This window comes from Teleopsis dalmanni, chromosome X, assembly GCF_002237135.1.
Source record: "Teleopsis dalmanni isolate 2A chromosome X, ASM223713v2, whole genome shotgun sequence".
Classification (NCBI taxonomy): domain Eukaryota; kingdom Metazoa; phylum Arthropoda; class Insecta; order Diptera; family Diopsidae; genus Teleopsis; species Teleopsis dalmanni.
Window position 1 is genome coordinate 43,813,424 of NC_051848.1, and position 12,813 is coordinate 43,826,236.

The following is a 12,813-nucleotide window of genomic DNA, read 5'->3' on the forward strand; positions in this document are numbered from 1 at the left end:
CTGAATATTATATATAAAATTTTTTGAAATTGCAAAAAAATTATTGCAAAATAAAATATAATGAAATGGCATTTATTTTTTTTAATGGAAGTTTGTCGCTTAAGTCTTTTGTTATATCCGTGTTGCTATATGCAAGCGTATAAAAACTTTAACTTGCTGTCATGTTATAAACTTCAAAATTCCATCAATTGTTATTAACTCAAATTGTTAATATATTTTATACTTAAAAACAGAAAAAAGAGAAAAAAGAGAAAAAAGAAATAATGTTTGCAAAGCAATAATAAACAATAAAAAGCAATTTAATTAGCTTCTTGCTAATCAAATTAAATCAAAGAAATAAAATCAAAACTAATAAATACTAGCGCGAATTGAGTTGAGATATACATTATGCGATATAAGTTGTGAGATGTGAGATATTAGATAGAAGTAATAACAATCGTCAAATAACAAAGGTATTAGCATTTTTCCCGCTCGACTATTTGTAAGCGAAGTCAATAACCTTCTTGTAGAGCTTTTGGCCAAATTTTGTTATTTATTATTGCTTCTTTTGTATAGATTTTTTTTCCATGTTTGATTAACCTCTTGCTTTATATTGTCAGTAATCGATGACTATCTTCTACTTTTACAGCTAATGCTGCTATTTTTATTCATGCCAACGCTGCGGCCGTTTCAGCAGCGTTACTCAGCATGCTGAACTCAGTCAGCAATTCACCAATATTCATCAGTCCACCAATTCGCCAATCTGCCAATCCGACAATCCGACAATCCGCTGTCTTTTGCCATAAACAGTCGTTGACCGTTGTTGATCTTTCGCCGTTTGCTGCTTTCTTTTTGATCGCTAAAATTTCTTTAGATTTTTGTATGCGTTTCGGGTGGATTTGTTTAGCGGAGCTGTAATTTATATTTGTTGAGGTTGAATTTGCTTAGTCGAAATTGGTTTGGCTTAATGCATAGTGATTAGGTATGAAAAAGGCATTGTTTCCGTTCCCGTTCCCGTAAAGTTAGAAAAATTGACATGCAGAATACCGCCGTCTACAGGAATACAGTGTGAGCACCGATCCGATGCGGTAATGTCTTTTTCAGCATTTTTCAACATTTTTTAGCATTTTTCGATTATGGTTTCAAATGACTGATGAAAGGTACTTTCTTTCAGATTGTTTTGTTTCAGATTTTTAACAGATTTTTACTAAATTTTTTGCCAAAATTACTTATTTAAGTACCGACACCAACGTTAAAAACTCTATTTCAATAATTATTTATTTTGTTTGCAAAACAATATTTGTTCAGCTCTTCGAGTGTTGAGTGTTGTGTGGTGTTGGGTTTGGGTTAATTGTTTGATATGGTAAATTTTTTATAAAATATCTTTTCACATTTAACAGTTACTTTTTACATATTTTTTTTGTTGTGTTAAAATATAATTTTATGCAAATAAATATCTCACATTTTCGATACAAAGCCATACGTGAGATTTAACAATACTAATTTAAGCTATGACTAAATAATTTTGCTTTATTTATTTCTCTTTGATGCCATATTTGATTTTAGAAAGTAAAAAGATGGTCACTCATATATTGTATATAAGAGTCGTATATTTCATATAAAAGTAATATTTAAATAGAAAAGAAGGTGCTTTCGAAATTTATTTATCCCTGCCTGCCAACAACAATACACTGATTATTCCACGAACACCTGTGATATGCAAAATTTTTAACAAAATATATGTGATTTATTTTTTGGTTTAATATCAAATCCAATTTAGTACACTATATAATTCGTAGATCTATTCAAAAGCACAATTAGCACACACAAACATTTTGCGATATTATAAAAATATTTTTATTGCAAAAATCGTAAAAGGTTCAGATTTTGATATTAACAAATAATTTATGATATTTTTATTGATCAATTAAATTTATTAAAACATAATTAATTAGGTCGTTGCCTTGAAAAGATTTATGTTTTTTTAGATATTTTTATGTATTGGATATTCATAAACTTGTTCTCGAAAATAAGGTAAATGTGCTAAACTTAAGATTAAGAAGTTATAAAAATTATTTATTTTTTCATTTTTTTATTGGTTAGTTGATTATTTTCTTTGAATTAACTGAAACACTTAAAATAGTGCTTTTTATAACATTTTTATAGTATTTTTGTTAATGAAATATTAGAATATGAAAAATAACTTCAGCATCATTGAACTGAATTTTTATAATTCTCATGTCCTTTAACTTATATTGTTAATATTATGTTATGTATTATGAGTTAAAATGCGTATGGAAATTATTTTAATATAATACATTTTTATAAATTGTTGAATTATTTTTGAGCTGACGTCTTTGTTTTACAATATAGCTGTTTGGGATACTTTTAAATATCCATAAGCAGTGGTCTTTAGAAGTATTTAATTTTAATTTTAATTAATTGTGTTTTTTTTTTATTAAAGTTGTCTTCGACTTATATTGCTTATACTATAAGTTTCTATTGTATGTGAATACTTCTTTGATATAAAACATTTTTATAAAATTTCAAATTGTTATTTGAACTGAGTTCTTTATTTAACGATATAGACGTTTAGAGGATACTTCCAAATATCTATTATCAGTGGTCTTTAGTAGTATTTGGAGGTTTATTTGTTTTTATTTACAATTAATGATTTATTTATATTGATTATTAATAATAATTTTTTCACATTATTAATGAAATATATACATTTTTTGTATTATGTTTTTTAGTATAAATTGTTTACTAATTTTTTTTTTTGATTTATTGCGCTAATACATATAGATTTACAAATCCTGAAATAATATACATCATATTTTTATTCATTATTTCTCGCAAATAATTAATTCAAATTAATTGTAATAAAAAGAGAATTCTCTATTAATTTTTATTTTCAATAATGAAATATTTATTGTAACTTATAATTGATTTTGTTTTATTATAAATTATAAAAAAATAAATATACGAACAATTTATAAAATATATTTCAATACAAATAATAAAAAACTTATAATATATTATTATTTGGCATTAAAAATATTTTATTAATAGTCAATTATTATTATCAATTTTACATATTTTAATTTATTATAAAAAATTATTTATTTTAAATAATATTAAAAATTTTTATTTATTATTTATTGAAAATAGATATTTGTTATATGATGTTATTTAGTAAAAACTCTAGTGCACTAATTATTTTTTTTTTCTAATTTGTTAATATATAACATGAAATAATTTGCAATAAATAATTAACTCCCGCAATCAATTAATTGTAATAAAATAGTAATAAAAATGTAATTCTTTTTGTTTATAGTTTTTCTTTTCAATAAATAAATATTTGAATATTTATTATTTAAAGTTATAATTCATAACTAATTTGTTTTTATTATATATTACTAACTTAAAAATATTTATAAAATTTATAAAATATATACCAAAATAATTAATTTTTCACTACTTCTTAACTCCATATTAAATATTTTTTTTTTGAATTATTATTTAGTGAAGTGGAGGAACATTGACATGTTCATTGTTAGAACATGCTAGACTAATCGCAGTTCTTTCTGGTCTTTAGTATATAAGATCCTATCTAGAGTAACACCGTGTCTTCCATTCAACATGTAGAGCTTGTGGATATTTAAACGAAATAAAGATAATTATACACTTGTACTCTGATTGCACAATCTTGTTTAATAGAAAGACTAGAGTTTTAGAGAGATACTTTCTCGACAGTCTATTAGACTGCTCATGAATAAGATTAACAAAAAATCTATTGTAGGATATAATTATTAATTGGAGGAGAATATGCAAAGGCAGCAGTCTTTGAAAACAAACAACCAATTATTTATTAAATTTTATGTATATTAATTTATTATAAATAATCATTTATTTCAAATGTTAATTATTATTTACTAATGTTTATTAATAATAAGTATATTTTTACATTAACACATTAATTTTATTAAAAATTAAAATTATTATTAAAAAATTATTATTATTGATTATAAATTTTATATATTTTAAATTATTTTAAAAAATTCTATATTTCAAATTTTAACTATTATTATATTTATATCAATGCTGTCTCCTTTAATAATGTTTTTATACATTAGTTTTATACTATTTATAAAATCTTTAATAAAACATTTATATACCTTTAAATAAATAATTTTTTACTAGAATAAAATACTTATAATAATTAATTTTATAAAAACTAATTAAATTAATAAAAACTAAATTAATATTTATTATGAATGTTTTTTTTTCATCTTAAATATTTATTATTATATTATTAGTGATTGCTGTATGCTTAGCCAACGCTAATAATTCATTAAATTATTAGTTTGTGGGCAAATAAATTTTTTTCTATAAAAATTATATATATATTTCATAATATATATTTCATAATATATATTTAATACTATTTTTAATAAAAAATAATTCCTTATAAAGTTTTTCAGCAATATATAAAAAATATTTTCAATTTAAATTATATAGTTTATCTATATAATTTATATAAAATCGCCTAATCTTAAGAGTCTTGAATGTATATGTTTACATAAGTAAATATGTGAAATATAATATTATATATATAGCAGTAATTCTACTTACTGTACTCGAAAGTATCACTATCCACGTGACTAGTGGCAAAAATATTTTCATTTTTGCTGTAAAAGAAAAGAAAAAAAAATATTGTTAATTAAAATTCAATTAAAATTTTGTTCAAAAGCATAAAAATTATGAAATAAAAAATTAAGCTAAAAAGTGCAAAAAACCGTAGAACAAAAAAGCAAAAACCGTTTTTCCAATTTTTTTTTTTTAATGAGCTTATATAATAATTCGATATTTCGCCAATCATTCTGAATGAACACTTGTACTACAAGTGATCGTAATAATGTTAAGCAACAAAACACATAATACGATTTCCTGTTGAACTAATGAATTAAAATTGCGAGCACGATTTTGTACTGTACAAAATGCCAAAAAAGTCCAAAATTACAAACACCCAAGAGGTATGGAGGAAAGAGCCACAATTCATACGTGCTTACAAGCAATAAATGGGGGGAGAGTAACAAGTCAAGTGACAGGCAGAACTAAAGTCTGCATATACGACATATGGCAAAGAGATTGTTTTCGAAAGTAACGCTTTAATATGCCAATCTATTGGACATATAAGGTCTACTAATTAGAAATTTCGTTGAAGACTAATGTATCTACATATTAATTTAACTTATATATTTTATTCAAACGAACACTACTAGTTAGATAATATAATTGTTTATAGGTTTTATTTAATCTCTTTTTAATATATTTTAATATATGTCCAACAAAATTTTTTTTCAAAAATATTATTGATTTTTAAAATAATTTTTTTTCTTATATAATATCTATTAAGATTGTCATGTATAATCACTACATATATACAAGGTGAGATGAAAAAACTGCAACCAACTTCAGACTGCTGTCATTTCTAAACCGCTCGTCCCACAGCTGTCAGATTTATTCTAGTGACAGCTCATTATATTGTTTACAAGCGCACAAAAGCATTTTGGTGGGAATTTTTCAAAAAAAAAGTTATTTGTGATGGAATTCAAGCGTGATAGTGTGATTGCTTTGCATTTGGCTGGAAAACCACAAGTGGCTATCGTTAGAGCCCTCCAGCATTTAGAAGTGAATAAATGTTTTGTGTCTCGTACCATCGCTCGTTACCATGATACTGGTAGCGTAGCCCGACGTCAAGGAAGTGGACGAAAAAAAACAGCAACATCGGCAGAAATGGTTCGAAAAGTGAAAAAGCGAATTGAACGAAATCCGCGTCGCAGTGGACGAAAAATGGCTCGTGAGCTGAACATATCGCAATATGCCATTCGGCAAATATTGAAAAATGAGCTTGGACTAAAGCCATTCAAGTTCCAAAAAGTGCAAGATCTTACTGATGCGCAAAAAAAAGTTAGACTCGAAAAAGCTAAAGAGTTGTTTCGCTTGGCCGAAAGTGGTGAACTGCCGAATTTGGTTTTCTCCGATGAGAAACCATTCGTTATCCAGCAGTTTGTAAACAAACAAAATGATCGTGTTTACTTGCCAGAGAGGTCAGCTGAAAATTTGCAACTTCGGTTGGCCATCACAACTCAAAAGCCGGCCATGGTGATGGTGTGGGCCGCCATAACAGCCGATGGTCGCTCGCCGCTCGTATTCATCGACCGTGGTGTCAAATTAAATGCGCAAATCTATCGCGAAAATATTTTGGAGGGAGTTCTGAAGCCCTGGGCACGCAAACATTTCGGCCGCAGACCTTGGACATTCCAACAGGACTCAGCACCATCGCACTCAGCACGCGCCATCCAAGAATGGTTAAGAAATGAGGTTCCTCGCTTCATTTCCACCGCACAATGGCCACCAAAATCTCCGGATGCCAATCCGTTGGACTATTGTGCCTGGGGTATTTTGGAAAGCAAGGTTGGAACTAAAAAATACCAAAGTGTCGATCATCTCAAGCAAGCGCTTCGCCGAGAATGGGACAAAATACCGCAGAGCCACTTTCGGGCAGCGTGTGTGGTTTCATTGGCCGTTTGAAGGCCATAGTTCGTGCCAAAGGTGGCCAATTCGAACAAATCTAAACCGATTCTCAAATTTGATGTTATTTCCGACATTTTTTGCTTTCATTCAATAAAATTTAAAAAAAATGAAAAAATTATGGCGTTTTACTTTGTTGCAGTTTTTTCATCTCACCTTGTATACATTTATATAGTAATTTTAAATAATAATAATCTGCACTATAAATATGATTCGAGCATCTGTAGATTACACTGCGAGTTGTCTATCCAACTTATCTCTATACTATCTCTTCGAACTCATTCTATGTGACTGCCCAGCTTTGATCTGGACCAGGAGGAGATCAATGGGTCGGGAATTGCTTGCACCTTCCGACATTAGGAGGTCCTCAACAATCGACATTTTGGCCTTCATTCGAAAGGCGGAATGTCTTTTGTTCAGTTAAGGTCTGTTGTAGCACAAAAGATTAATCATGGTCGCGGTGCTCTGCTCAAATGGGAGCTAATACCCTGTTCTTTCTTATCTTATCTCTATACTACCATATAGATGTTATCGAACTATATAAGGTCTGGAACTTTAAATCAAGACAAACTTTTAAGTTTTTCAATAGCATAATTTGTGCAAGCTAACTTTAAAGATACTTGGGTTAATGTAAAAGCTTGTTTACAGAGATTACAATAGACACCTTATAAGTCGAGATGTAAAATTGTTTCTTTTAATTTAAATTACTTAAATATAAATTATATATTCAATATACATATAAATTATGTATTCGGTATTATAATTTATATATAGAATATAAATTGTTGCAACAAAATGCAAATGACATACAGATAGTAAAAAACCTTTTAAGTCAATAAATAATTATATATTATCATTGCTTAAACTTGTCTCGAACACAAGTGATATGAAATAAAGTCATATTCTTTGAGTAGAATACCATATATAATACCAGATTTATAATAAAAATTAATAAAGTGTAGTTTATGTTTACATTCATATCATTCAAATTTAATTCCGTTTATTCAAATCTAATCTATTAATCTTATGAACACTTTGAGATATGCTGGTCTCTTCAACTTGTGTTGAAACTCAATCTATGCTTACGATACTATATAAATAGGGGTTCTATTGCTATATATTGCTATGACATTAATATCAATTGTAGATAAAGATATTATTGTTGCTTTAAGTAACAATTGCAGCATAAGAGGATTTATCTCAATTATTAACTAAAGCATTCACTAACTATAATGTTAAGATTAAAGCATACAGTTTTAGCATTACATGGATTACAAGCAAACCAAATTATTGGCTTCACTTTGTACTGAAGTGTGTGAAAGGTAATTAACCTCAGATTCTACAGTTGTCGAAGTCGAATACAAACCAAGCCAAGTGGAATTTGGACAAAAGTCGCCAAGTAAACGACACCTTAACTTCCACTTACCAGACAGACATAAATTTGTTATTCTTAAAATTCTCAGGCATTAAATTTTTATTTTTAATGATCGTGCCTGTTTGTATATGGACATTTGACAGTTGATAGGGGCGTGTGAGCACTGAAATTTGGACATTTTTGCATTAAATAAATTTAAATAAAAACGTTTTTACCATTAATAAGTTTAGATTTACAGGAAGGCGTTAATATATTTTTTATGTTTCATACCATATTTATATGGTATACACACATATGCTATTAGATGTAATTTATTTTTTATGTTAACAAACAGAAAATCTTGAACCTTAGTTAAATTTTACTAAAATAGTAGAAAAACTACTAATAATTTACAATTTTACAATTTTTAGTAATTTATTTTAAAATGAATATTCTAATAAAACCACTAAATTTTTTAACTAATAAATTTTATTGGCAAACTATCGTAAAAGTTGATGTTCACATGGAAACCATTATGCATAACATATATCTGCATGTAATTTATAATCCTATATTCTATATATATATATTCTACAAAATCAAACTTTACATTCAGTCCACTTATTAATGGTATTGATGTGAAAAAATATAATATTCAATTAATTGTATTTTTTTTAAAAACCTCTGATGATGAATATTTGGCCATCAGATGATCAATATTTTGTGAAGAATTAGTCCAAATATTAATTAAAAATTGTTAAAACAATTTATTTTGCATTTAAGAATAATTTTACTATTATCACACATCTTGATTCGAAATAGATATCTTTTCATACGCCATAAAATTGTCATAGCATAACTATACAAAAAAATTCAGAGGTAACGAACCATATGAGCTTGGTATCCAATTCACATTACTATAGTTTAAAGAGCACATCCGACATATTTCTCGTGTATTGTACATCCACAATCACTTTATTTAATGTGAAATATATTATTTACCAATATTAATTATAAGATTAAAAACTTAAACTATAGATGTTTCATTATAGTTTTGAACATTATTTGAGTTGTTCGAAGTTTTGGGGTATTTTGATGTTCACTGTTTCTCATATGATTATACACATAATGTTCGAGTTATGGTGCTTTATATATTTATATAAAACGAAACGAAATTAAAATAAAACATAAATCATTTCGAGTTAAACGTTCTTAGGCAATTCGAATATTCCCAAGTAATTCGAATATTCACAAACAATTCGAATATTCTAGAGCAGCTATAATATTCTCGAGCAGCTCTAACATTCATAAACATTTTCGAATATTCTTAAGCAGCTCGAATATTCTCGAGCAGTTCACACATTTTTTAACCAGATTGAATATTTCCGATCAGCTCAAACATTTCTGAATAGTTGTTACTTTCTCGATCAACTCGAACATTCTTGAATAGTTTTAACACTCTCAAGCAGTTTTAATATTTTCATATATTCCAACATATTCGAGTAATTCAAAAATTCATCAACAGCTTTAACATTCTAGAGCATTCATTCAAATATTCTCTAGCAGTTGTGACTTCAACAGCTTGAACATTCTCGAGCAGCTCTAACATTCTCGAGCAGCTCTAACATTCTCGAGCAGCTCTAACATTCTCTAGAAGCGCGAACAATCTCGAGTAAGTAGAACATTCACGAGCAGCTCGAACATTCTCTGTTCTGTCATTCTCCAGCAGCTCAAACATTCTCGAGAAGCTCGAACATTCTCGAGAAGCTCGAACATTCTCGAGAAGCTCGAACATTCTCAAGCAGCTCTGTCATTCTCGAGCAGCTCAAACATTTTTCAATTATCTCGAGCCACTTCTTAACTTCTTGTGCAGCTTATAATCTTTCATATATTTAAAATATGGGATCCAAATATTTCAATTTGACTATTCGCGACCAATTCGAAAACCATAATGCTCAAGTAGTTCGAAACTTTAATTTTAGTAAATAAAAGTCATAATAATCAAATAATTATATAAACATAAAGTGTATGTTCGTTATTTGAGTAACTTAGAATTAATCACATTTTTGTGGTTAAGTTTTCTTAGTGAAGTCTATAATTGATAAATAACGTAGTTGATTTGACATTTATCTATTAATTTTGCAAATTGATTTTATTAATATTTTCAAAGAAAGCCATATAAATAATATATATTACATTATTATTGAAACGAAAGTGCTGTACTTTAAACGCAACTGTGAACAAACTCAGCTCATGGGCATTTGTCATTTATTTCTAAGGAATAGGATCCTCTTGAACAACGATATTAATCACAGAATTCATCTGAAATCAATTTGCGCCCAACTAAGGAGTAAAGAAATGAACTCAATATTTCATATTTAAATCAGGGCTAGGGCAAAAAAAACTCCAGTGACTCTATAAAAAGCTCTATCAAAATCACCTGTCACTTTGAAATTGACACAATGCGCGGATAATGGATGCACGCATGGGGCAAATGCAGCACAGCTACAGCTACAGAGTAAGCGCCAATGCAGCGATACTGCAATGCAGTAAAGGAGTAATGCAGTTGATTGCAGCGCTTACTAAGTTGCGCAGATATGCAATTAAACAAAACTTCAAATGATTACGAAAATAAAGTAAATAAAAAGGAAAAAGTTTAATTTTAGACAACGTACTCTGAGGTTGCACTTGCTGGGCACTCGATAGCAAATCTGCGCAGCGACGAGATTTATTTCTAGCTAAATTAAGAGCATGAAAAATATGCACTTGTCATGCCTAAAAGACTTACGACTACAGCAGAGCATTTGAGTCCGTCCATATTATTATTATTATTTTTTTTTTTTGTTATATACATATTATATATGTTTTTTTTTCTATTTTTTGTTGGAATGGTTGTTGTGGTTGTTGTTGCGTTTATTTGTTTTTTGCTGGTATATTAAGGGCTATCGGTAAATATCTGTCTGTGGTAATAATTTTATTGGTTACGGTGGCGGTGGTGGCAACATTCATGCCAATGCCGCTGATAATGTTAATGACGTTACCATTGAGGTTGACGATGAGTATGACGATGACGATGACGATGTCGATGACGATGATGATGATAATGATGACTATGGCGATGGCGATGGCGATGGCGATGGCGATGAAAATGACGATGACGTTGTTGTTGGCGGTTCAATGTAATTGAAACTGACTGTGACAGTTTGACATTGAAAAAGTGTAATTAATTAGTCAATATAAGGTAAGGCTATCAATTAGAAGATAGTAAATTATATGGATTACATTTTGTAGCTGACATTTCAAACGAAAAGTAGAGAAAAGTTCTAGCCAAACGTTGAAATAAGAAAATTAATTTAAGTATTGCATATGTGCCTTATCTCTGGATCCTTGTAATTGGTCAGAAATGAGTTAAAATTAATAGGTACATGGAATAGTTATGTTTGCTAAGCATTTTTAGAGATATATCAGACACATAATTTATGTTAGGTATAATAAAAAAAAAAAACTTAAGACGGTTTGACAAATGCGTTAAAAATATAAATCTGCACATGCGCAGCTTAAGTGTAACAAAAACAAAAAAAATTTATAAAAAAAGCACACTAATAGCTTTAAATCGTGAGACAATTTATTTAATAAAATATTCATGGTATTAAAAAAAAATTCTAAATAAATGTAATTTATTTTGATGTACCCAAGTGCAATTATTAGTACATTTGCAATCAAGTGTACATGGCAAAATATTAAAATATTATGCGTGGTAGCACCTTTTTATAGACACAAATTTGCTTGAAAATATAAAAAAGCCGTCAAAATTGTTGTCAAACATCAAACATCAAATGACAAACAATATCCGGTATACAGTATCTAAAATCTGTACACACCCATCAGACACGCACAGACACTATAGCTGTGAATCTACAGGTTGGGGCTTGGGGCAGATGGTGTGGTGATCATGTTAGGTACTAAAGTCCTTGAAAAAAGTGTGTTTAAATTTGCTTAATAATGAAACAAGGTTGAATTTTTTTAAATTTTAAAATTGTGTTAAAATTAAAAACAAGATATTTATCATTTATCGTGCATTTTCATATCTCAATTTTGAACCGCCTGCTTCAGAGATGCTCACTTTGAGTTGAGATTATTTCAATACACAAAAATAATATATGCGTCATACAGATTAAATAATTTAATTTAAATAAATTCTTTTGTTTTTTAACATTTCAGTTTCTTACTTTAAAATACTTGACAAGTGATGCTGATGATGATGATATCATTATTAAGATTTTTTATTTTTCTGTTAACATAAGTCATTAGTTATTTTAAAACAGTTATTCGAATTTCGAATGTATATATAAATAAAAAATAAATACATATGTAAATGTAGTTATATGACTGAATTAGTTTATATTTTTAATGTAATGTTATTAATATACATTATATTTTATATTTTTGGTAAAATTATTAGTTGAACTAGTAAGGAAATTAAGAAAAATAATAATGTGTAAATAGAATTATTGATAAAGTTATAAATTAAATTATCACACAAAAATTTAGAAAAAAATATTAAGTGAAAAAAAAAATGATGATGATAATGTAGACATTGTGTTTAAGACAGCGTCCGCATCAGATTAAGGACATTATGCAAGACATTGAAGTGATTTATATTTGAAATGTAATTTCATAAAAATGTATATTTAACAGAAATCGCATAATGTGTAATTAGAATTATTGGTAAAATTATATATATCAAATTATCTCACAAATTAAGAAAAAAAATATTAAGTGAAAAAAAAATGATGATGATAATGTAGACATTGTGCTTAAGACAGAGTCTGCATCACGCTGTATACACTACATAAGACATTGGACTCATCCAGTCTTCAAAA

At 27.9% G+C, this 12,813-nt stretch overlaps 1 protein-coding gene across 1 annotated transcript in view; it reads right to left on the reverse strand.

Annotated features, from left to right (window-relative positions):
• Nucleotides 1-4,665, reverse strand: part of LOC119662554 — a 120,269-nt gene extending 115,604 nt beyond the window's left edge. Inside the window, exon 1 of the mRNA XM_038072194.1 lies at nucleotides 4,615-4,665. Within this exon, the coding sequence (XP_037928122.1) occupies nucleotides 4,615-4,665 (51 nt within the window). The remainder of the gene's footprint in view (nucleotides 1-4,614) is intronic.
• Between the last annotated feature and the right edge of the window lie 8,148 nt (nucleotides 4,666-12,813).